Raw genomic sequence first — 27001 nt, forward strand, 5'->3', positions numbered from 1 at the left:
AACAAACTGTTGGTTTTTGGGACTTTTATGCCCCGTATGATTTGAACACAAGTTTATGTGCAGTTAATTCATTTTATTAATCATATTTGATACGTTAATTGACTTCATGTTCCGTAAAAATCTGAAACGTGATTATTTTAGTGGACCGACAGTGTTTAGTTAGGAGTTCACCAAGCTTGTAAAGTCAGTGAACGCACCACGCGTGTTTTGCACCACTGAGCATGCGCACCGCGCCGCTGGCTCTTCTCTCGCGAGGAACGACGCCGTTATCGGAACCTCGACAAACAACACGAGAATTCATCATTCACACGGTAATATAAGCCGATACAGGACTGAATACCTTGTTTGCCACTAGTGAAGGGATTAATCCCTTAGAAACTACATTTCATAGTTATTTCTCGCCGCAGGTTTTTGACAGTCGTACAATGATTTTGTGGCCTTTAGGCCCAACTAGCATGCTAACCACAAGGCTAGCTTATATAGGACTACTGTATTTGGATCGGCTTTAACATTAGCACACCACTTCGCGCCAGCTAAAATTTGCTAACGTCCAAACATGATCTGATCGGTCTAATGGTTTATGACAAAATAAGTTGTTCGCGTTGAACAAATCACCCTGCATACTAATATTTTAAAATATTCAAATAAGAAAATCCTTTCTGGTTATCCCGAAAAAGTACCAATCCTGGTTTTGATCAGAGTAGAGGAGACTGCACCACAATAGCATCCTTAAAATGTGTGTGTGGAAGGATCGTTATTATTTCATGTCAACCAAGGCTGCAACGTGCAATAAAAGCTCAAACAAGCCAATGATTGGCTCAATAGCGTACAAAAACAAACCAAAACATGGTTCTACAGAATCTGTCCGAGTTGTGAATGAATGTGAAATTCGGGCATCATTTGCGTCACAAATGACAAGGTCCAAATAGCACATTTATTTGTGTCATCAAATATTGTTGCAACAACTTCAGAGGAATAAATAAATTTTCTTTGACGACTTGACCATAATTGTAGCCTTGGTGTTTGTGAATTTATTCTAGTCTTGACATTTTTACAAAGTAAAAAAAATCCACTCTTCAGAAGTAGGCCCTGTGCTTTGGAAGAATGACAATGACAAGCCAATAAACTGAAGCACATATACAGTGGGCAAACTCCAGTGGACAACAGCACAGAATATGGTAATCCCAGATGCCTCTTTTACACAGAGTTCATTATAAACTGGGATATGGATGCACACGTCTCCTTTCACACAAGCATTAATCAGATAACCCTCATTTAGATGTGTGAGAATGTCGGCATTGGATGTCACATTATGAAATATTTGCAGAACTGTAAACGTATCTACATTTCTAGCGTCTTTTCCTTATCTCATCCACCTCCATGGGAAGTTTCAAACATCCACCATAATTCCTCAAATTAGTCATCGTAATCTTGACATTCTTGTACATATGCCATTTTGAAATTTTCTTCAATGTTATAAGTGTGGTAAAGTGTGATTGTTGAGAGGGTTTATATTCATACGAGTTGTTTGTTAAAAAGATTAATCTCATCTGAGCTATGTCCGAAGAGGAGTTGGAAGAAATTGTACAAATAACAGTTGAGGACTTCAGCGCAGAGGGTCGAACAGGTAAGAGTCATTGAAAGCGATGTGAAAAGATGTCAACATCCTTTTGACCTACGTTTGTTAGTCCAAGTGTGTCTTCTTTTTGCATCATAGCAAGCATGCTGGACAATCAAGGACAAACTGAAGCGAGTCCTCAAAAGAAAAAAAGAAAATTCAGCAACAGCCAAGAGAACAGCAGCACCAACCAGGACATAGGCTATATTAAGGTATTGAAGCTTTTCTACACTAGGCACAGTTTGAAGCTTTCTTTTTACGACAGTTTATTTTTCTGACATTTGGGAACCGCTGATATATTTGTATTGGACCAATCTTCTTCTCAGAACTTGATGGTCTCGTTCACTGCATCAGTCAGCCAGAGATTGGAAGCCATTGAATCCAAGCTGCAGGCTCTGGACGCCACATGTAAGGCTCTCGCACAAAAGCTGGATAGCATGGTGCCTTGTGCCAAGAATTCTATTCAAGTTCCAATGGTTGCCGGGTCACCCCAGGGTGCCACGCAGACTTGGAACAAAGTGCGATGGTAAGCATCATGGATTTGCAGAAGGCACATTGATATCATTTGAGTTAGGAGGAAGTTTCTAATGTGTCAACTGAACACTTGTTTCTCCACTTCCTGCATAGTGTTGTTCCACAAACAAATGTGATCGTGAGCAGCGATTCCATGAAGCAAGAAGATCCCTCGCTGGAAAACCTGCTCAGCAAGTGAGTTGCTTGTGATCTTATGTTGCATTGGAAGCAGCTCGCAAGTAGTCATTTGTCTGTAACAAACAGATATTTGTCTTCACCTACTCATGAACAATGACTCCCTCCAAAAATAGGTCGACAGAATGTTTGTCTTGAAGATATGCAGGCTCCATATTTTTAGCCACCTTCCACACAGACATTTTAAGTTTAGATCTAATTTTGAACTGTAGTCAATCGGCCCATAAATGTTTCACAGTCACTTAGTACCCTCTACCGGTGGAAAGCAAATACTGCAGTCAAGATTTGCTGCACGGGAACAAGCATTCTTGCTCAGTCACCCACCTTTGTGAGCTTAGATTTAGGTAAAGGTTAGTTTAATGACCATCACTAATTACAATATGGTATCCATGGCAACGATGCTCAAATATCAAATTATTATCCACCAAGTAATTTCATCCGTTTTATTTTTTTCCCCAAAGAGGTTCTCTAAAATATGAAACCGGAATTATGTCTCTTTTTGTAGCACAGTGGCGAAGAGGCGCCAAAACACAATTCTCGTGAAGGTGCCTGGCCCTGAGGAGAGTCAGGAAGAAGTGGAGAGCGGCTCTGAGGCTAGTGACTCCGTTTCCAATGGCGGCCATCCCAACAATTCCCAAAATGGACAAAATGTCACACTCATCACACTCAACTCAGAGGGTAAGCAGTCACAGCTTTGCTATGACACTTAAATGTGAATCATTTCCAAGTAGTCATCAACAAACATTGTTTGATATCTTGATATAAAAACTATGTTGGTTTCAGCCATCACAAATCAAGACTAGAGGAGATATTGTCATCTGTTTTTGCTCTCAGGTAATAATAGATGGTTGGCTAAGCAGCATACAAATCATTTCACATAGAGCGTGTACTCCTGATGCCATCTGTGTCAGTGCTTATGAAGAGCAGCATAATATCAAACCAGAAAAAAAGGTCAGATGATTTATCCAATAAAGCGACATGGTGGAGCACTGGTTAGCAAGTCCTCCTCACAGTTCAAAGGGTGCAGTTTCGATTGCAACTTGGGCCCTCCCTGTGTGGAGTTTCCATGTTCTCCCTGTGCCTGTGTGGGTTTTCTCCGGACACTCGGGTTTCCTCCCACTTCCCCAAAACATGCTTGGTAGGTCAATTGAACACTCCAAATTGCCCATAGGTGAGTGCGAGAGTGGATGGTTGTTTGTCTCTGTGTGCCCTGCGATTGGCTGGCAACCAGTTCAGGGTGTCCCCCGCCTACTGCCCGATGACTGCTGGGATAGGCTCCAGCACGACCGCGACCCCCGTGGGGACAAGTGGAACAAAAAATTGATGCATGGATGGATGGATTTATTGAATAAAATTGCTGTGTCATTATATTTTATTGAAGTATAAGCTTCCTAGCCAAAGGCACTGACCAAAGGCATCTCTATCCCATGACAGACCTTGGCCTTTAGGTTTGTCAGTAACAGCCAGGATGATCCTTTTCGTTTTCATTTTGGACTGCATTGCTTCCATTTCTTCCAGAAGGAGACCTGAATTATAGATTTGTTTAGCGATAAAACAAATTTCCACTGTGAGATGACCAGATGCCTCAGTGGCTGGGAAGTAGTCGACAGGATGTCTGGACTCACTCGTGTTTTACCTGGCATTTGTGCATGTAACTACTTATTCTAGTTATAGTCGACATTTTGCCAAAATCATCCTGAGCCCATGTGGTTGTATTAGCTAGGGATGAGTGATGTTTTTTGATGCGGGGCCATCTAAGAGATGGGCTATCGCAGATGTTCATTTTCACATTGGGTCTTTGCACATCGAAACTCCTCCAGATTCTTTTAACATGAATAATCACGAGAGGATGAAATATACAAATTCATTCCTGTCTCATTTTGAGGAGCGCTGAATGTTTTCAAGACATTTACACGGGGAGTTTTAGTGTGTGTGAAATTAAGATTAGTGATTATAAAACATGTTCCCATAGTTATTTATTATTCATTTCCTGTTTTATCGCAGGAAAGTATTATGTTAAAAACTTTCATTGTCTGTTATTATATATGCTTTGCCCTTCGGTCTTTTATGATTTACTTATGTTTGTTTTTACTGCGAGTTTCAGACTTTCCTACACTCGGGCGCAGAAATTTCACTTCTTCTTTTTACCGTATGAGGGTGCTGTTGTATTACATGAATTATGCCACATGCTCTTACCCGTTTGGTGTCAGTTTTTCCATTATTAATACGTTGATTGGAATCTTCCACAATCAATGATGTTGTACTCCGGTTTGCTTAAGGAGCGCTATACTGTATGTATGTCTGTTGTTTAAATGATTTTTTTATTTGGATTTTTCAGAGGACTACCCAGGGGGCACATGGTTAGGTGATGACAGTAACCCCGAGATGCGTGTTCGCTGTCCAGTCTCACCAGCCGACATGCTCCATATTTCGTCCAACTGCCGCACAGCAGAAAAAATGGCTCTCACGCTCTTAGACTACCTTTTCCATCGGGAGGTCCAGGCCATGTCCAACCTCTCTGGACAGGGCAAACATGGCAAAAAGCAGCTGGATCCGCTCATGATTTATGGCATTCGCTGTGAGTCCTTCCACTCAATTTTGTTCATTTTTGGAAGATGGTCTTGTGCTACTATTGAATGACTTCATTGAGTCAGTGCAGTGTTTGTCCGTACCACCGTTGCATGATTCGTGTAGAGCTTATTGTATATCAAAGTAATGCACATAAACCTTAACTCGGCGAGCGATTAAATCCTTACCCCTGGAATCAGTAAATGAACTTTGAGAACTTCCCATCATTCACCCTCCTGCCATTACAAAGCAGCATTGAATTGAACACAGAAATAGGCTGCAGTCTCTATTCCCATGGTGAGTTACAACAACAACATCCATTCATCATTGCACACAAGCGTTAATGTGCAACACATTTTATAACATACCAGACTCTAAATGACAAGCACATGTCTGGAAGAATGATCTGAAAAGAGTCACGTTCAAGTCACTGAGCTCTTTGATTCCTCTTTGAATCCTGTAGCCACATACTGTATTTTGCACATATGGATTGTATGTGAGATTACTGCGAGGGTACAATGGTATGCTGGAACTAGAACATACCGGTTGAATGACTCACTGTGCCTTCCTTAAAAAAAAAAAAAAAAAAAAAAAAAAAATGGAATGAAAGGACACCTGCTACTCCTGTCTGAACCTGTCCTACTGAGTATGAAGGGGCATTTATTTCCCCCCATATGACATTTCTGTAGATAGCTTGCAGGTTCACTGGGGTACACATTCATGTAGATTTAAGATGTGATCAAACAGCTCATTAGGGCGGCAACCAATAGCTACAGTTTCATCTGAACATGTTTCCCAGACTGAATTACGTATGTTGGATCAGACTGCCGTAAGACCTGAAAGTGAAGAATGAAACCAGAAATAGCTTCAATTTGAATTCAATTGCTCCTTTGAATTACTTTGCACTTTTGGGAAGCTTTAGGAGATTGTCAATTCTAATGCCCTTTATTTGCGATGCTAAGACAGTTGGCATTCATGGTCTTCTGCTTGTTATGTTCATGGATGTAAAAAATTCAAATCACCAGTATAAAGTGCTTTTATGCATTCAAAAGAAATAATCTTATGTTTGTGTTGTATAAGAAGACCTCTCTGCTTCTCTCTAGGCCACTTGTTCCACAAATTTGGCATCTCTGAGTCCGACTGGTATCGCATCAAGCAAAGTATTGACTCCAAGTGTCGCACTGCCTGGAGACGTAAGCAGCGTGGTCAGAGTTTGGCTGTCAAGAGCTTCTCTAAACGCACACCCCGCGGTTCAGGTTCAGGTAAATGTACAAACAACATGCACGATATTGGTTTCAAACAGTGTTGTTGACAGACGGGTGACATTTAGATGAGACTTCACTTTGGTATTAGCCCTATCTTACTGTATTCCATAAAATTCCAAACGCATGCACGTGTGCATGAATATTAGGGACACGGCCAAACTGAGGGTGGTTTAGATTAAGCTGTGCTGAATGGCTGATGTTGTGGTTGAACCAATGTAAGGATTTCAGAGTCACAGAGGCTTCCTCCCTCACCCCTTCCAAGACACGTCACACCAGTACAAGCTGTTATTTCTTTTTAGGGCTATTGTTGAGAAATTAGGGCACCCGAGCGCCCAAATAGCTTGCAGTCTGGTGCCTTGTTCCATGATTAATGTGATCACTCTTCTGCCCCATTATTCATGACAGTTGGCAACTTGCACAAAAGAATTGAATGTAACGACTGAAACTTGTTGAGCAATCTCGACACCAAGCCCAAATCGGTTAATGTGGCCAAGTGTGAGTACGAGAACAAGGGTACACTATACTTGGACTGATTCTTTTCCAGAAGTCTTCTTCCCGACATTGATAGTATTTGATTTTATTATTACAAGAAATGAATTCATACCCACTATTTGCTGACATTTTATTCTGCATTTTTAAACATACCATTGGTGTGATTTATTATTTCTTTGTTGTCTTTATTCTTACGCCCCGTGGCGAAGACCTGCTAACATCTTTCAACGCTATTTCTTGATGTTGGGGAATGTGGCGCTGTAGTGGGTCCTATGATTGATCCATTCAGGGGTGTCAGGCGACTGGTGAGGTGTTTCGAGTCTGAGGTCTAATCGTTTAGATTACTTCCTCAAGAAATCGTGTTTGTGTATGCGAATGTCTGGGATACATATCCAATTTAAACAACCTGGTTCGCGAATGGCTAAGCTTTTTACAAAAAAATGTATGGTTTGTATTTTCTCTTGTATGATATTCAATACAGTGCTGACAAACTTTTTTGCGGTGTAGCATTTGATGTTCAGGCTAAGAACATGAACGTTTTCTTTCCAAGGCGTTTCTTTAATGTGGGCTTATATCAGCCTTAATTTTTGCTCCGCTCACGCAAGTACAAAAGCGCCATTGTAATTTCAGTATTTCTCCTTTGGAACAGAGGGAGGCCTCTCAGAAGAAACCACCCAGATTGAAGCAGCCACCCAGCAGACCCTGCACTACACATTGGCCAATCAGCAGGTCCAGTTCCATCACATTGGAGAGGATGGACAAGTTCAAGTGGTGAGTAACACTAGTTTTGTCTTTACTTGTTAATCCTCCGAATTGGTCATCACTGTGGGAGTGGCGGGTCTTAAAGTACAGGTTATTAATGGACAGATACTAACTTTGCCATCCAATATAGTGAAACCAAAAGCAGAAATGTACTGCATCTTCAGGGTTGGTGCTGGATAACTGCTCCAGCTGTTTGGGTCAAAGGTTATAATCAGACCATTACAGCATAATAGGTGGGCTGACACACAGGAAGTGTCTGATACTGGTTATCTTTTTTTCTTGTGTAAGTCGTAATGTTCAAACCACCCAAAAATGTATTTTTTAAATGTTTTTATTTATTTTTTTACATGTGGCAATGGGATGCTGTACGAACGTATGCAAATACATATGTAGTATGTACAGAGGTGTGAAAAAATGGCCAATGGTTCCAAAAATATATATATATTTTTTTATCATTCTGTTTTTGATGCGGCTAGGGTTAGTACGTATACATGGCACCTGCTGTCTTCTTATATCATGGTGAAGTCCAGCATGGTATCGTGATGCCACACTACTGGGTTGTCCAGTTCTACAGCTTCTTGGCCATCATTTGACGTAATACTGTTAGAATTCAAAGCCACTCGTCTCGGAGATTGTCATTTTGTTTGATGATGAAAGATCTCGTCATGTTCCGCACTGTTGAACTTTTTCATGTTCACATTGCTTTTTGGTTCCGAGCAACTGATTCTCTTCAGTGACATAAATGTTGTGAGGTGTATTAAGTTACATATGGAAATGTAGTGTTTCTGTTCGTATTTCTGTCAAGCTCTGTGGTATCTGTCAAAACCCCTTGACAAGACATGTGGCATGCAGTGTTTATGTATTTTTATTTTTTTTTTGCGCTCCTTCCATCTGCTCTTACTTTGCCATTTGTGCTTTTGCTTGGCCCAAATTTAGATATGCGATCATTTGCATTGGCTGTCAAGTTATGTTTATACATATGCATATTGCATATTTTCTTGGATGGTTTTCAACTTTTGTGGTTGCTTGCCAATCACATATGGTCTTCTTGAGAAATACTGTACACAAAATATATACATCTGATGGCACTTAATTCCGCTTTTCTTTATTTACTCTTTTTCACAAATACATTGAAACTAAAAATGAGCAGTGACGTGTGTGAAAATGAACGATTACAGAAATAGTACATAAAGCAAGAATTTACAAAGATTCAACAATTAGTGTGACAACACGGTAGTAAACATGCTGCTGTCCCAGCTTTTTAACTTTTTAGAAACATGTTGCAGGCATAAAAAAAAAAAAGAAAAAAAAAGTAAGATCTACATAACGTGACATTGATGAGGTGCTGAATCTATGAACGCGGAGGTGGAGAGGAGGATCATTGTTTGTAAGGGAAATCCCCCTCCATAAGAAAAATCCGATTGTTGCATTTGGTCAGTGTGTTCCTTTTTTTGTTTTTCCCACTGGATCCTGGCCGGTAACCCCATGTAACCCCCTTAGCGACACTAGCAGTTTTTATTGCCTCTCTATTCCTCAAAAATGAACTTATAATCAATCTCGGCACTTTGCTTTACTCTTGCGTCTTTCTTGGGACCCATGTTTTTTTTCCCTAGCACAGGGCAAACCCTTTAGTGGTCTACAACCTGCAAAACAACGATGCCGACTAACGGCAGGTGGAACAAACTCTATTTTGTTAACTATAGCCACGTGAATCGGGTCGGTTTCCGAAGCTTTGTCCGAGAACCGGGACAAAGATTTCCCGAATATGTTGATTTCCAATGCGGTTGACTTCTGGGGTACCACTGTATTAGGCATTAAATATTATACTGCAATGAGGGTACATTAATTTCTTTCAACCCCCTGATAAACTTGTATGCAATGCTAAAGATTTTTCTTCACCCCTCAAATCCATGCATAATACCACCCTTCGGATGTTTTTTCCGGCAAAACAAAAAGTGTTGATCTGAAGAAATCATGGCATTAGAAAAACAAATAATCATGTATTTTCAGTATTTTTGATATTTCATGAAAAATATTCCTTTTCAGATTCCACAGGGCCAATTGCACATTGCCCAGGTTCCTCAAGGAGAGGAGGTGCAGATCACTCAAGACAGTGAGGCAAGTATACATGGATTTATCCTTGAAGTTGTGTGAGGAAAATAACTCTTCACTTTTTCTACTGTTTTTCTTCTGTATCACATTTCAAACTTGCACAGTAACAGGTAAAGTCGGAAGAAAAAATGAAATATCAGCGTATGTTGCAAAGAAACGCGCACATTAACTGTTTTCTTTTCTTATATTGCCTCACGCAGTGGCCTCCGGCACACTGAATAACCAAATGGCTCATTTTAAAAACGGAGTTTCTGAATAATTGGGGTGAAACAGTGCACATTCTGAGCATATTTTCAAACGCACACACGATGTGAGAAGGGGAATTTTGGGGGTGACAAGCCTTGGGCTTGGTTTTTGTAAACCAGACATGTTTTATCCAATATTTAGTCCATTAACTGATCGTTATCACTCGTATAATACTATGAACTTGTTTCTCACAGTTTATTCTTGTCAATTTGATTCTGTGCTTCGTAAGAGTACCCCTATGATAACATTTACATCTTTGCTACAATTGTTGTCAGTGTGTCATAGCTTTAAATGTCCGACTGACAATGTGACAAATTATAGTTCATCGAGTTTTATGAAATTGCATTGACTGTAATCGTGTCTTCTGTTCGAATACATCTGAGTGAAGCACTTCCGCAATAGCTGACTCTTAAAGTCATTAGTGATTTGAATAAAAACAGATGTTGCCTGTTGCATGCCTTCATGTTTATATACCCGCCTACTTATTCATAGAGTTATGACTTTTGTTTCCATGTAAATCTCAGATGTCTCATGTCCCCTACCAGGCATCCCTGCATGTGCTCACAAAACTGACTTCCCAGCTGAAATTAAAATTTAAAGCCCACTGACAGTCGAAGAGTGATTTTGGCATTAACTTCACTCTGGAGTCAGGTAGTTGGGCAGGGATTTATTTTATTTATTTTATTTAAGTGCCTGTTCACGCATGTAATCGCAGACTGTATGCTGTGTTCGGCACGTGCATTACCGGTTGATATTTCTGCAGGAGCCACTGACACTTTAGCCCACGTGTTTTTCACATTTCCGACCCTGTTTTGCACCAGGAGGACGACGTGAGCGATTGAGTGAGAGAGAGAGCAGGAGTATTGAAGGGATAAAAGCTTTAAAGACTTTCCTGTTCTTAGTGGCTGAACTCCGATTTTCTTTTCTCCTCCCCCCCCTTTCCTATTTCATGATTGTTTGTTTTTTAGAGTTCAAAGCTTAGCAACAGAATCCCACTTCTCCCAACTGCCACTCACACCGAATATGTTTTTATTAGGAACAGACCCCTTTCCATCAAGACATTAGGTCCAGCAAGCTCAAAGAGGAAATGAGCTGTTTGAGAGGTTACACTCTTCTCGGGCCATACGACGTCTTAGACTGCTGCAAACAGTGGAATGCAATTAGCGAAAGAAAATTGCAGAAAATCGTGACATGTTTAAATATGGCACATATGCTATGATCCAGTTTGTGAATTCCTGTTTATGTCATTGTGGTTGTTCAGAGTTTTTATGATGGTCGTTGCTGTTTGAATTTGTTTTCCAGAAGTCATGTTGTGAGCAGACATGACAGAATAGTATTAGTGTTTACGAGCTAACACTTACGGCAACTGCATGCTGAGAATCCATACAGCAGTTGTCGAACTATACTCATACTGACTGACAGAGTGGATTGTGAATGTATGTCGATGTTTTTGCGTAAACAAGCTCAAAGTTTAAGCTAAAGTTTTTAATGAAATCGTTTTTCTTGTTGGCAGTTTAAAGATCCCATTAAACACGTGAGCAAATTAGGATGCATTAGACTGCGTATGTGGGATCTGTTGCTTGGGTAGAGGAGCTGTTTTTTTTAATTTGATTTGAACGTGCAGCTTTTTTTTCATGGCATCTCATTTCTGTCTTTCAGGGGAACCTCCAGATCCACCAAGTGCATGTTGGCCAAGATGGTCAGGTAAGAACTGTGACTTAAGTCAGAGGAATGAAAGCACTGTAAATTCCCTGTGTTTGAGGATGACATTTATACCACTCTTTTGTGTTGTGTCGAGAGGGAGAGTTAGTTTGTTGGGTTTGCTGCCGTATTTATTGTCTTTTGCGCCTCTGGGCCTCCTCCGCCGGGTTACCATCTCGCAGATGGTTCCAAAATGGTTTGAATGCAACCACTTGGCTCCGAAAATGTCTAGAGGATAAGCAAACATCATTGGACAAGTGAGGCAGTTTCGGTGTGGAGCGGAGCTAATGGAAAAGTACTTTTAGGAGCACATCTATCTGTTCATCGCCATTAGAGAAGAAAACGTAGGAATGCTTGTCAGCTTTTGCAGTATTTGTACCTAGGGGTTCAATTGTGCACCTTGTAGGGTCCATCACAAATGTTTTACCTTAGAGACCAAAAATGGCAGTACCCTCTTATCTGAGAGTGTACCACATCTACACAAGGAACAACCTACCCAAACAATATAATGTATGGCTTTAGAATATCTATATAAAATTGACAACAATTGAGGTTAGCCCAGGGGTGGGCAAACTTTTTGACTCGCGGGCCGAACTGGGTTCTAAATTTGGACCGGAGGGCCGGACCAGGAGCAGATGGTATAGGCGTTGTGTGAAGTCATATAAGCGACCTGTAAAGGTCATTGCATAGAAGATCTTGGCCTTTAGTAGGTAGTAAAGCATGGATATTCCAAACAAGTTTTTTGAAAACAAATGCATTTATTAACAGCATTAAAAAAAATAATAATTCACTAAAAAACTGCTATCAGTGATTCTCATAAAATACGACACTGTTATTATGAATAACAATCTCCATCACTTCAGTGCCTGCAGGTCAGATTAATGAAAGATGTTTATCTTATGGGATCACATCAAACGGCAAACATTCTGACCAAATATATCATCTTGAAGAATCGGTGAAAGCATACATCCAAATAAAGTAATCAAAACAGCAACACGGTGAGGGGTATCTGAAAATCAGAGCAGAGTTTTAACTCGCAAACACCTGGTAACAGAGGTGAGGAAACGGGAAACACTTGCTTAAAGTAAGCCTTAAGAACTTTACAGGTTAAGATTAGTCGCAAATAGGTGGTGCATCAATGTCCTTGAGCATCCTGCATTGTTTGAAAATGAGAATGGTCGCTAGTTTCAATCCCTGCTATGTGTACAAATCATATTCAAAATGCATTTTTTTACAATAAACTTGAGAGCCTCCCGTTCATTTTCAGTGGGAACAGTGTTGTTGGTGTCCCTTTTTTGCTAGTGCGTCATAGTCTGGAGTAAAATTTGTTGTGGCAATTCTTAGGCGAGATCCGAGGTGTTGGTCCGTTTACCTTGATCTGTGACGGGTTGATGTTGATGTGGCTGAACGTCACGTCGCGTACGTCGAGCCAAATTGGCCACTCTTTTTTAAACACTCGGCACTCACTTCTTTTTTTCGGGCCACTCATTTTAATGGAAGGATTCCAGGGGAAGGTTTGTGGGTGGCTTTAGCGCAAAACTGCATCTGAAAGCTCAGCGCGCGAATTATAAGAATGCTGTCGTCAAAGCCCACGCTCTAAATTCGGGACTGATACGAATAGAGCGAGAGTGCGCCAAGTCCGTACTACTGAATACGTACACGCACTTGTGAGTGTGCACCGAGCTTTCTGACACGGCTTCCGGTAGTAAATGCGCAGGCGAGCGCTTCGCCATCTACTGGGGAAACGCAGTCATTGCAGGCAAAATGACAAAAAAAAAAAGTTTAATAATACAATTTGTTCAGGGTTGGCGGGCCGGATTAAACGGTCCCGTGGGCCGGATGTGGCCCGCGGGCCGTAGTTTGCCCACCCCTGGGTTAGCCCGTTGATGTGACCCACGGCAACTCTTCCAGTTCCTCACATGGCCTATTTTGAGAATTATTGCCCACTGGTGGTCTAGAGACAAAGCTTTTGTGAAGGAAATTCTTTGTAATGCTGGCGGTCTGGTAGTTAAATTTATCATCGTCTGTGGACTTTTTTTTTTAAATCAGCATTTGTGAGATTTTTTTTTTTCTAACTACAAAGCAAATGCATGTTGGTGGGTGAAGTTGCTAATGTGAAAAGCTGCTTTTTAAGACATTTTCTTATGTCCAAACCTTTAAGACCAGTCAGACATTTAACATCGTTATTCAATCTAGTATGACTTGCTTTTTTCCAATTTAGCGATTCCATTTGTGATTGCATGACCATAATTTGCAGAGAAGGAATGGCACCAGACTGTGTGAAAATAATCACCCTTCACCAGATGTAATATGTCAAAATGTTTAAAATGATGTAATACATTAGGATCTTAAGCCGCATTCTGGATGTGCATCTGGAAATATGCGCTTTCTGCTGCTCAGTTCTTTATTCAGTTGTTGAAGATCTCAATCACCCATCCAATTAATTCGTGTGTACACTTGTTTTGAGAGCTTTTGATGGCGTTTTATTGGTGTGTTCGCAACTGCTCGAGGATCGCACCAAGGATCGTTGCTTTTCACAAAGGCGATGTCCTCAAATGACTTTCTTTTTGAGTCCGACTGCAAGAATTCCTCTCTGGCTCCCTCTGTGTTAGTAATTTGTCCATTGCTGCACCAGTACACATGTATAGTACCATTCAAATTTGCTTCAGAAGTCCATTCTTATTAGGTTTAGCTTCTGTTCCCATGACAAACACGCATTAGTTAAAAACCTCTGCATTTGTTAATGTGTGCAGACTTCGGTTCCTTATACACAGGCACCAAGAGATTCTAAGATGTGAGAACTAGAAAAAGCAAAAGGCATTTAATTCCCTTGGGTTTGTTAGTGAGCGTTGTCCAATGAAATGCTATCATAGATTCCTTTTTAGACTGATGTGCTGCTGTTTGTATTTCTAAAATGATACGCTGTTCCAAAACAAATTGAAAGGGGCTTTTTTTTTTTTTCTCTCCTCTCTTGTTAGACATTGGGCCTTTTATTCAAATGTTATGGTACTTCACACTGACATCAGGTCATCTCTTAAATCTTATTCACTGACAGAACATGAAGGCCAATGGGCCGGGCCGGTACAATGAGTAAACTCGCCTATCTATGTAAATTATATATAAATACAATACGACAATATCTACCTCTGCAAATTTGAACCTATACTTTAATTAAAATACACAATGAGCTTCATAGTTGCGCTCATAGAGAGATAGTGTTACTAATCAAATTACTCATTCAATTACAAAAAGTCTGTTACCATGTCAACCAGTGGTGATTTTGTCAAATTTTGTCTTTTTTAATGTTTTTCATGATTTTCCTTTTAGGGGGGAAAATATAGACTGATACTATCGCTTTAAAAATGGATAGAACCTGGAACAAAATTGTAATTTTGTTTATTAGGACCTTTAAATGAGTAGTTCAAAATTGAATTCAGCATGGGCGATTAGATATAATTAAAACATTGCCAAAATGAGAGGGGTGTACTCACTTTTGTGAAATACTGTACACGTGTGAATTATTGTAGTGTTTGAAAATGTTTGCCCCTTGACTGTTTATTTATTTTTGCATGTTTGTCGTCACAATTAAATGTTTCCCATCATCAAACAAATTTAAGTAAAGACAAAACGGCAAAATTATATCGAAGAGATTTCTTTAAACAGGTGTGACATTATCACATATCATCGCAATGGCCGATCAGGGACCGTGGAAGTGATATCATGAGTATAAAAAACTTTGGACAAATGAATGCCCCCTTTCTTTGTTTACAGAGAGGTCCTCTTGAAGCATTCTACATATGATGTCACTGTTTTTGTAATCTCGCAAAAGAACATGAGGCTATATTTTTGTAACATATCCCAAACAGTTAATCACGTTGAGTTCCCTTCCGCTGTCTCTCTCCCTGGAGCTGTATTCTTCTCCAGCCCATTTCAGTGTTTTTTTTGTTCCTGCTGAAACTATGGTTACACATGTCTTAAACGACACCTGCCACCTTGTGACACTACGGGTCACAATCATTGTCAGCTAGTTACTGTAGTATCTCTATTGGAATTTTGGCTGCATCTGGTTCCATTTGATAACATTGTTTAACCTTCACCACAGCTGAGCTGCATTGGGATTCCAAAAGGTTGTTCACCTCAATTGTTATCCTACAGACCGTTAAGTTTCTAATCACAGTTATTCACCATTTACTACGTTTATGTACGATATAAACAGAAGTATTTGGAAAGAGATAACCGGTCCTCCAACTGCTGACAAAAGCAATTTAAGATTTTTTTGGTAATTTTATCATTTTTTTAGAGCTCAATTTACCAAATAAACAAGAAAATAAACACGGCACAGGACATTATAAGGATAATAATAGAAAAACATCAGCAGGTTTTTAAAAATGATCTGTTGTAGTATGACATTAGTTTTCAAAACATAGCTATGATATGACGATAGTATATTGTTTTGTAACTGCCATACTTTTCTTCTCTCTTCTCAATGTAGATTTACTTCAAATTTGTATTCAGTTATTGACAACATAGCCTTTGTTGTAGCAGCCCAATTGGATGCTCTTACCATAGATTAACTTTTAAATCCCCACAGTGGAAGAGATGGCAACAGATGGCAGACCAATGAAACTACATATATTATACTCTTTTACTGTACTTCCTGAGTGCCCGTCTCCTTTTGTTTCTACGCTGCGTTGATGCAGACCAAATGCGGGATTTGGAAGATGAAAGGCAAGACCGATAAAGAGGACAATGTTAGTGTTGGAAGGGAGAATCAGTGGAGGAGCTGCTTCATGCCATTTATGATTAAACACTCAGACCAGTTGACCTTTGAATAAGGAAGGAAAAATAAAATTACTGGATCAGCTGCCACCTAAAATTGAAAGAAGTCTATGCCAACTCAAATGGCTTAGGAAGTGTCTACATTGGCCTCAAAGGAATCCATTTTATTCTCATATTTCCATATTGTCTGGCATATACCTTCCTCTGCAAATCTGTCAAAGCAGGAAGTAAGACACATGACAAAAGTCTAAAACAAGGGTGCGAAGTCAAATCACTAAGCTTGTCATTCAGAGGTGGAGAAAAAGAACATCAATGTATACATTAGTTGTCACCTGCTTGCATTGTTTACAACGATGGACCCGATGCCCACCAAAGGGCGTTAAGCATGTCAAAGTCCAGAAGACACACCCCTTGCCTTGCCTCACCTCCTCCTCTTGTTGAACCCCTTCCATCTTTTTGCAGCAGATGTTATTGCGCATCTGCTGGATTATCTCAAGCATCATTGTTTGGGTGTGTGTGAGAAGTAGGTCAGAGATTAAACAGAGGAGAAGAAAGCTGGTTCTTGGCAGCAGCCTACCAGGACCTGTACATGGACCTGATTGACCTGATCCAGACTAAGAGTTCAATTAGTGCTTGAATGAAATCGCTAGGTCCTGTTGTTCATTGCACATGCGGCTTAAGTAAAATGAGGTAAAAAAAGCTACAAAGAGCATGCTTTATGGCCCATTTTAGTGTAAGGGCAATGTACAAAAGCGGGGAGGCCTCGGGATGGATATTGTTTCAAAGGAGTAGAAGTCTGTTTTGTGTCCTCATGGCATCTCCGCGTCGAGATACAGAGCTAGGAAATCCTAAATTCTGTTTCTGTGTGTATCATTCATTGGCCGGTACACTTGTGGCTGTTTTATTTGGTCTGTTTGGGCAAGACCCTGGGTTACAGGCTTTGTGAGTAAGAGGGACCAGATGTTTCCAACTTAATTTCAATGTGACTCAACAAGCTGTGTGCAGACCTGCATCATCATTGAAGTCCAGAAATGCTTACATTTGAATATGTTCAAGTGGAAATTTACAAGAAGGACATTGAAACCCTCAATACGTATTGTCAACTTTGAAAATGTAGGACAAGAGGACCACAGGGCTTTTTGCCGTCCTGGATTAGAATTGCATTTCTTACATTCAATGGTTATTCAAAAGCAGTTTTACTAAGAATGACAAGCAGTTAGTGTACTTTATATTCTTTGCCATGCAAACCTTTTTTTCAAATGTAATTTTGACAACCTAAACTGCCTCAGCGCTTTGAAATTTGCAAATTAGAATACGCATCAACAACCCGAGCAAACATTTGATTTAGTGTGTCCCTGCTGCGATGGTGTTAAGGCTTCAGAATTATGTGTGGGAAAAGAAAAACACGGCCTACAAGGGGAGCTGTAAAATTTTAGTGTGAATAACTGACAAACAACAACTTGCACCAAAGCGCTAAGAAGAGAGAAAGGATTGTGAAATTCACACACATTTTGGACCCTCCATCAGGATGTTAAGTTAACAGCGGAATAGAATGGAATGGAATAGAATAGAGTAGAATACATAGATAATGGAACGGAATATAAAACCCTTATTTTCAATTAAAAATTGAGAAGAAAGTAGAAAATACAAGTTGAGGTTAACTATTGAGGCAAAAGGTGTTGCCAAATGGCCATCTGGTGTGTCCTTGTGTTTTAGATGTTTGAAAGGAAATGTCACAAACGGAACTGCGAAGCTGGATTGTGCAAGTACAGATGTAACCTTATTGCAAATGTCTATTTTATTTGTTTAGTTATAGTTTGGCATTGTAAGAGTCCTAGACAACCTGCATATTTCAAATTCTGTTTGCATTAAATGAGATGGTTCAAATCATAAAATGGCCATCATCTTAAAATAAGGAATGCACCATAACTATAAAAATGCCTTCATTAGTTAGACGGGCCAAGTTTGGATTTGCAAAGCGGAGAGAGAGAAAAAAAAAAACAGAGCGGAATTTCCGTCCTTTTGGTTTGAGGGGCCTGACTTAATTACAGCTGTTATTTTTGTCATCAGTCCCCGTTTGATTTTCTGGATCAGGGTCAGGATTTGGGTCATGCCGGGTTCGTCATAGAGCCTCTGTAACCCACGTCTTGATATGATTCTTAGTTTGATGGTGGGAATACGGGAGAAAGAACTTAATTAGGTGCAGGTGTGAAGATTTTGGATGGGAGGAGATAGGAAACTGTGGGTCAGGTTGCAAGGTCACAGTCAGGACAGGACATACGTTTATAGCAGGGGTGTCAAACTTTTTTCTTTTTAGCGGGCCGCATTGTAGTAATAGCTTCTTTCGGAGGGCCATTATGACTGTCAACCCAAATAAGTGTATGAGCACTTCATATTATATACAGTATAAGCTACAAAACAAACTGACAAATAACTCGTTTTCAAATCAGACGAGTAAAAACTGGTCAGATATTTTAAAGAAAAGATATTATTAAAAATGAAGAAAATTTGCAATTCTAGTCATGACACAAATTTGATGCACAATTTGTCTTGGCGGGCCACATAAAATGATGTGGCGGGCCGTATCTGGCCCCCGGGCCTTGAGTTTGACACCTGTGGTTTATAGCATCCTGCACAACATTGAAACCTGCACAGTGCATATAGCTGTGATAATTGTGTTTTTTTTTTTTTTTCTTCCCGCAAGTCTGAAATAAAGGTTGATGAGTTCAGACAGAGAGAGAGACTTCTTAGGCCAGCATATTCATTTTTCCGGTCGACTCTGCACTAAACAAGCACTGAGAACACGACTATGTTTGGGCATCTTTACAGCGGAGTTGCAGCCAAAACAAAGTCCAAAAGCCTCCCCACCCCACCTATCTAACTGGAGATAGTGTTACTGCTGAGACATCTGTCCAGAGTTGGCAGATACAGATGTTGACAGCTGTGAAGCGGAAAGGAAGTTCCAGCCACTCTCAAGTCCAAATGTTTCCTTTTTTTCATTTCCTTGTTTTGCCTTTGAGAGGTTTCCTTTGGGAATGAAAAGAACTAAATTAGTGTGTCATTTACCTTTAAACACAGAATAGTATCACTTGTTGTATAGTTCTGTATTTCTTCTTAAGACCGGCGGCTTCCATGAAATGGGATTTTCCTTACTATTCTAAGTCCAGCAGACAAAACATCAAAACAAGCATTCACTCAGACACTCAGCAGATGACTCATGTTATCATCTGATCCACAGATTGCTCTGAGTCTTTTTGGGGATGCCAGTTTGCAGCATGTACATAGTTCATTGTGGAAATCTATTAAGTCTTGCTGATGCGTCACTGGACTGGAATTTACGTGCATAACTTGGTGTACGAAATTAAAATATTTTTGGACGACATTATATGTTGAACTCGGTCATTTTTGTAGTGGTGTCTCTTTTTGAAGATACTCCACAGTTTAGAATTTGATTTTCAGCCCAACAAGTACTGAACCCAATTTAACGGCATTGTACCTGATTACTGAAAACCACGTGTTCTTACACAATGAGTCATAGGACAGGATACGCTGCTGAGACTTTCCTGCAAAGATTCTCGTGTTCCAAATCTAGCTGCTTTTCTCAGCCTCTGTTTGCATCTTCACACAGCTGAGAATGCAAACTACTCTCAGATGGAAGTAGCGAGCTGAGTAGAACAAATGTTTTGCAACTAGCAACGATATGCATAACTGGATCAGGACCACTGTAAAAACAATATCTACATGAACCTTCCACAGACCAAACATAACCACTTGCACCTTATGATGATTTCAGATACTTTAAGAACTTTATCAATCAATCCTCCCTTTTAGAAGAAAGAATTTTCCGTTTTAGCTGACCAAGTTCTCTTACCTTATTGACAGCAGAGTGAAACTTGAATATATGCTCAATTAAAGTGAATAACAATTCACTATTAATATAATCCTATATAATACACTGATCATGTTGTTCCACCACACAACCGTAGAAACAAAGCAGAGTACTTGGCAATAGAGCTATGAAGATTTCTTTACGTCTCAGTGGGTGAAGAAATACTGAAACAGCTGGTTCCCCATTTCATGTTCTCACATGACTGAAGAATTGGCTTAACGGATCCATAAAATGACACTTTTTTTTCACCACACTGGCTCTTGCTTTGGCAATTCAAAAGCCACAAGAAATGAAGCTTAGCTTAGAATAGAATCGTAAAGCATGTCACTCTGCATAAATGTAATGTCAACAACTCTTCTCAGAAAATTCATTACCACTCCAAAAACTCTCCCACACCAATTTTTCATGCAGATTTTCTTTTGATCAATAGTCCGTTATTGGCAATCAAATGTGATTTTTTGTTAAGAGTGTGACTGCCTCAACCTCAGTCAACCCCCTTGTTTGATCCTGTTAGTCAGGCAGACTTGCACACAAATGACTTCCATCAGGCTGCCTGGATTTGTTTGGTGTGTGGTGGTGATGACGCAGCAGAAATTGTGGCGAAACTTTGTTGAAGACATAGCAAGCTGGTGGTTGGTGAAACAATTAACTAAACCAGAACTATCCAAGTTCAAAGTAAAAAAATCAGACTGGGGAAACTATGTGGAAATGAGGTTTGTTTTTTCTGCCTTTTATAATGCCCATTGGAGAAGTCTTAGCCAACCTCAGCACTGAGTGCAGCTGGAAGGCCACTTTAAAAGCAGACCTCTTAGAAACTTCACTAAATAATCATGCAAGCAGCATTTGATGAAACCACTGGGTTGAGACCTTTTTCTAAACACAAGCCACCGAATAACAGAATAAGCTGAAATGTGAAATAATGTCATTGTTTATCACAGAAATCTACTTGTATCTCTTTCACATAAAACTGTGATTCTTTCTTTTGCCGCAAAGTTGGTTTGTATGTTTATTTGACACAACTCACTTCCACTCTGACACCTGTGGTCAGTTAAAAGACATAAACACATCAGACTGAACATAAATGAGGCATTCAGCTGTTTGCTTTCATTAGGCTCTTAGTTCTTCCTCTGGTGTGTGCTACACTGTCAATCATAACAAGTGAGTCTGCTGCTTTGCACATTCTGCGGGTTGAACTTGATGAGGGGTATTGTTTTATTCAGACAAGTTACACTATTCGGTCAAAGTTGAAGCCAGATGACTCATCAATGATGTTCCTTTGCCCTCCCTCCCCATCTGTTGGTCCCTCATGTGTAGGTACTCCGGGGAGCTCAGCTTATAGCGGTGGCGTCAGCTGAAGGGGCTGCAGCAGCGGTCGAGGGCGCCGCTCTCCCTCCTGACATCCAAGTGCAGTATGTTCAACTTGCCCCCGTCACAGATCACACAGATGCAGTGCAGGTAAATAAAAAGCACCCACGGCAAACTCGTTGAGTCACTTGTACCCAGTGTAAACAGTTGCCTAGTAACACAGTAACAGAAACTGGGTAACATTCCACGTACATGAGTAAACACATCTAAATCAGTCACAATCCACTTTGGTTTATAAAGACTTCATAATAAACTCGAATAGTAGTTTGTGGAGCTCAAGAAGTCCACCAACGGTATTATTTTAAAAACTCTCCCCGAAATCTGCCTTTACACAGAGAAATATGCTCGGTCTTAATCAGTAATGTCAGAAAACAATGCTAGGTCAAGAAGTATTAAGGAGTGTGACAGATTTGAAATAAAACCATCCGCATGAGAATGAAGTGTTGACTTTCAGCTTTAATTGATGGGTTGCACAAAAATATGGCACTCAACGTATTACAGACATAAACAATTATCAATAACATCGACTTAATAGTAATTTGCACAAATATGTATTATCAGTAAAAAAAAAAACTTGATGGCGCCCGTCTTAGTGAGTTAACATGCAAATTGATGCTTGCCAGTGGTTTGGACTATTTAGTGGAATAGCTGAATCCAGCTACAAAAAATCTTAACATTTATAAACATGTAATTAGGTGTCTTTAGTTAAAAACCAAAACAAACAATAATAAAAAAATGAAATAAAACGCTAAAACAACTAAGGCAAATCCACTGTTTTGATATACTTTTACTAGCAAAACAACAACGCTTTAATATGGCCACAATCATCAGGCTTAATCCAACAGACATCACAGAACAAATAAAGTCCATCAATCATACAAGCAACTCATAAACTGGGATATTTTGTTGATATAAATGGACTTGAAGCTACATTTGTCTGTAACGATATTAGCAATGTCCTCCTGAAATGCAAGAAAGCACCACAAAACGAATATGAGATCTCTGAATAACTCATCATAGTGGTAAATCAAGAGCCGTCTGCTGCAATTTGTGCAGAGAAATACATATCTCATTGGGTCTCCTGGGATCTTCTGTGAAATACACTTTTTTGTTTGGACACTCTCTCAAAATTGCATGTTTGTTCATCATTATAAAAAACAAAAAAAAGTGAGCACTGACTAATAAAAAATATGAACTTTACCAAATCGTGAAACAGGAGGTGTCCGATTTACATTTGTTGATTTTAACAAAAATTTTGTCAGATTCAAATGATTTCTGTAACCACTGTCGGTCGTTTCTTAATCAACAGAAGGCTTACATCTGACTTTTGAATCATACCTACATTGATGTCGAGACAGTTTTGCTCTGCTTAGAATTTGTCAAGCGTGACTTCCACCTTGATGTGAAATAAATAACAATTTGCTGGCGCAGTTTGAAAGTGTCCGGGAGGTTTCAGGCCCAAATTGCAAATAGTTCCCGGTGTGATTGCCACCACATGCAGTGTATTTCAAATACTGCACCACGGCAAGCAATCCGACTATTTGTTTTCTCAAGTGATTGACGACGTTCTAGGTTGTTCTTTTGCAACTACATCAAGCTGTTGGATCATTCAACAGTCTGCTTTCATTTGAGCTTGATTTTAGTTTGGTATAGATGCTGTCAAGCAAACAACTTGTTAACTACTTGGGCTCTTTTGATCAGACATTGTTCGAGGATTTTATTCAATTTAAGGCCACTATATTTTTTTGTAATTCAATTGTCCATTCAGTCAGAGCATTTCTAGATCTAACCAACCAATAAATCCTTGACAGCAACGTTCCAGCGGTTAAACTGGGAATAAAAACTGAAACACTGCTATGAAGTTTCAAGCATGAATCAACCTGATGGGAGCCACAAAAGGAGCTGAGTGGTACAGAGTGTGGTATGACAGTTTGGTTTTTATGTCAAAAACTGTAAACACTCCTGATTTACAGTTCAAAGTTCAGCCAAAGTTTAGCACTGGTATGTACTGTATACTATCTCTTTGAACGGTGTGGAATTGAGAGAATTACTGTCATCTGTTTCCAAACACATGGTAGCATTTAAACAAGTTCTTGCAAAATGACTCACATTTTGATTTATTTATCTTCGCATTTGTATTTCTCTATACTGGATAATTTCACTGCCGCACACAACATCCAAGACAATCTCCTCAAGATGGCGATAATCTGTAGAAATCTTTGTCTTGCTTACCCCCTGCTTAGTCTAACCCAGCTACCATAGAGTTCCAACACACTAGCTAAATGCACATCATCATTAAATCATGTCAGAACAGTCTTTGAAGAAGTGTAACCATGAGATTGTTATCCTTCCAAATGGAGAGCCCTTGCTGCGATACTTCATTATGGCCAGAATCCGAGATTTTCAATGAAAATCATCCATGTGAGTTTTACTTGGCCTCTTTAATAAGCAATGCTTAAAATATGTGACATGCTGTGATGCAGCTGTGTGGAGTGTGCAGGGAGAAAAAACCCTGCAGGTGTGTTCGATGGAACCCCCGGCAGTGACTCATTCCTGACAGTCATCACGATTTGCACGCACATACCAACCACAGTCAGAGGGCATTCAAATACAATTTACGTTGTCAGCATTTTTAAATTGATCCAGCTAAAAAATGACATTCTGCAATATCTACCAGCACTGTGGTCTGCCATTTCTGTTCTGCTCTAGCGTTACAAAATAAGATGTTCTTTCGAAACCTTCGCCTTGGGGGTCCCGGATTCAAATGAAATATATGGGCTGGCTTTAATAATGATGCAAAATGTCCAGATGATGAAACAAGTGAACATAAAGTTTAAGAACGTAATTCATTTAAGTTCGCATTAATTAAAAAAGCTCACTGTTCTATCCCAGGACTCGGTGGAGCACTGGTTAGCACGTCTGCCTCACAGTTAGGAGGGTGCGGGTTCGATTCCACCTCCTGCCCTCCCTGTGTGGAGTTTGCATGTTCTCCCCATGCCCGCGTGGGTTTTCTCCGGGCGCTCCGGTTTCCTCCCAAAAACATGCATGGTAGGCCCATAGAGCACTCCAAATTGCCTGTAAATGTGAGTGCGGATGGTTGTTCATCTCTGTGTGCCCTGTGATTGGCTGGCATCCAGTTCAGAGTGTCCCCCGCCTACTGTCCGATGACTGCTGGGATATGCTCCAGCACGCCCGCGACCCCTGTGGGGGTCAAGCGGTACAGAAAATGGATGGATGGTTTGTATTGGAAAACAAGACAGTGTCCTGCGTCAACTATATTTTTATACCTTGACGGCAGGCGGCTGCACATAGAAACTGCAACCTATAATAATCAAGCATTTCATACAAAATCATGTATAAGATTTCAGACATTTCTTTCCCTCCGTTTTTTGCTTATCCCAGGGTGCCGAGCTTGCCCCCGCCCTGCAAGCAGACATGGAGGTGAAGGATACCATCCAGGGAGAGAACGGCGAGGTGGTCCAAATCGTCAGCTCTGTGGCTACCTGAGAGAGGCGTCTGCTTTTTGGACTCTCCAAACGTTAACCGCTTACACAGCGCTACGGTGCGGCGGAGGTCTGCGTAAGCAGACAAACTGACATTGAAGTCAGAAACCCGTTTTAACCAATCCCATACGTCAATCCAAAACAGCGTGAGCAAGCCATTTTTTTGTTGACGCTGTCCCTTGCCAAGCAGATGTTCATCGTGCACTTGACTGTGAGTCTTCAAAATCAGCTGCTGTCTTCAGCTGGTGCGTTCTTCTGAAGGAGGAATCATCCCACCCTGGAATCCACACCGGGATTATTATCTATCCTGGGCGGTTGCTGTTGAAGCACATCGGCACATACTCGTACGTTTTTGCAATGAAGAAAAATAGCAACGTTGGAGAGTTGAGTGGCTGGGTCCCACATTATTATGTTTATCCCCCCCCCCCCCCCCTATGTTAATGTTCTCATCAAAATTATGGACATTATGGTGGCACTTGAATTTTGCTGAGAACCGCTACTCTCGGGATAAGTTTGTTTTATCAGTCTTCATAATTGAATCCATATTTTGTCTCTTGGCTGGGAGCCTCCTCCCTTCACTTGCCTCTTCATGTTCCCACATTGTTCTGGTTTGTTGTTTGAGTTATCTATTTGTTGCTTGCTGGGAGAAATGCTTTTGTTTTGAAAGAGGTAGACCGTGAAATACAGGCTCTGGTGCCGGTATAAGTGGCTTGTAGAGCACCAAGAAAAGCCTGAAGGTGTTAATATGTCCAGCTTTGTCTTGGGAAACATACATTCATGTGAATAAACCATGTTTGTGGTTGTTGTAAAAGTGTGCTTTGAGTTTACTTTGTTTTGATTTTCATTCATTTCCATAAATTGAGGTTAGCAAAATGGCTTACATATGTTTCCAGACAAAATATACAAACGGAGTCAGAAATGGTTCTTAATACCACCTTTTTAATTGATTCATTTGTCTTTCCGGTAAATATTTACCATGGCAACTAGGCTTCTGTATTGTAAATTTCTTCCATCCACTTTGCGATTTGGACAGATCATTGTCAAAAGATGAATTTATTTAATGGCAGCAAACTAAGAAGATATCCACGAGATATTGTTGAAGCTGTGTATTGCTTGGTGCAGTTTCCCATGCTCGGTGTGATGTCATCGTGTATTTTGGAATGGGAGAAAGAAGCAGGCGACAAAGTGAACTTGATAAAACAACATCCCTGTCTGAAGTCTTGACTGCTTCCTCTTGTTTCTCTCTCAGTCTGTTGTTGCTGTCTCTGACCTCTCTTCATGGCCACTTCATCTTGTCCATTTTCCTCACTCCCTGTTTTATATAACTACGCTGCTATGCAACTCTCACTCCTTGCTCATTGAGTGTTACACCCCATTTACTCCCCTTTTAAAGTCTTTCGCTAAGCCGGTCAATAGCTTGGAGGGGATCAACTGGTACGTCCATCTTATAAAAACAATCCTGACATCGCTCATTTCAAATGCCTCCTCCCAGTGATCTCTCCATGTTGCACTCAGAGCAGGCTCTTCTCTTCACTTTTACAATCCTGGGTTCCCTCCAGGTGTTGCTGTGGTTCTCCTAGCAACGGACCCTCTCTCAGACGGGCTCGAAGATAACCTGCTGGAAACAGAAACAAAGCATTGATAGAAGAAAACCGTGTTTAGGAAGGAGTGTCCTGACTGACAGATTACTAAACAAGGCAAAATGTTCTGCACTTTGTCTTTGGAAGTTTACGGTATTTGCCCTTGGCAGATGTATTCAATTCACTGACGATATTTCAGACATTTGTGGGATGAGAAACATCCAGCCATGAAGGTCCTACCACATCATCACGCGACATTCAGGCGGCAAGTATAGGAAGCTCAATTCTGTAAAATGTTACCAGAAGGCACTGGAAACTCCTTAGTTGTCCTTTCATTTTACTTCTTGTATGCTACCAACTTTACGGGAACATATCTACGTGTGGAAGAACAGGAGAGCCTTGACCTCAACTTG

The 27001-nt window shown here is 40.3% G+C and overlaps 1 protein-coding gene and 1 long non-coding RNA gene across 2 annotated transcripts; one reads left to right on the forward strand and one right to left on the reverse strand.

The window, feature by feature from the left end:
- The first annotated feature begins 197 nt into the window (after positions 1 to 197).
- Positions 198 to 25819, forward strand: banp (BTG3 associated nuclear protein). The gene is made up of 13 exons (XM_061282105.1): positions 198 to 311; positions 1540 to 1627; positions 1718 to 1830; positions 1945 to 2144; positions 2246 to 2326; positions 2832 to 3004; positions 4665 to 4904; positions 5998 to 6156; positions 7301 to 7422; positions 9460 to 9531; positions 11431 to 11475; positions 21455 to 21595; positions 24908 to 25819. Exons 2-13 carry the CDS (start codon positions 1558 to 1560, stop codon positions 25010 to 25012), a joined length of 1521 nt encoding a protein of 506 aa, XP_061138089.1. The 5' UTR covers positions 198 to 311; positions 1540 to 1557; the 3' UTR covers positions 25013 to 25819.
- Positions 15109 to 20331, reverse strand: LOC133156420 (uncharacterized). The gene is made up of 2 exons (XR_009714864.1): positions 20123 to 20331; positions 15109 to 19278 (listed from the first exon to the last, which is right to left on the reverse strand). It is a non-coding gene; the product is annotated as an uncharacterized LOC133156420 (long non-coding RNA).
- Positions 25820 to 27001: the final 1182 nt, after the last annotated feature.

Source organism: Syngnathus typhle, linkage group LG7 (genome assembly GCF_033458585.1).
Source record: "Syngnathus typhle isolate RoL2023-S1 ecotype Sweden linkage group LG7, RoL_Styp_1.0, whole genome shotgun sequence".
In the NCBI taxonomy this organism is placed as follows: domain Eukaryota; kingdom Metazoa; phylum Chordata; class Actinopteri; order Syngnathiformes; family Syngnathidae; genus Syngnathus; species Syngnathus typhle.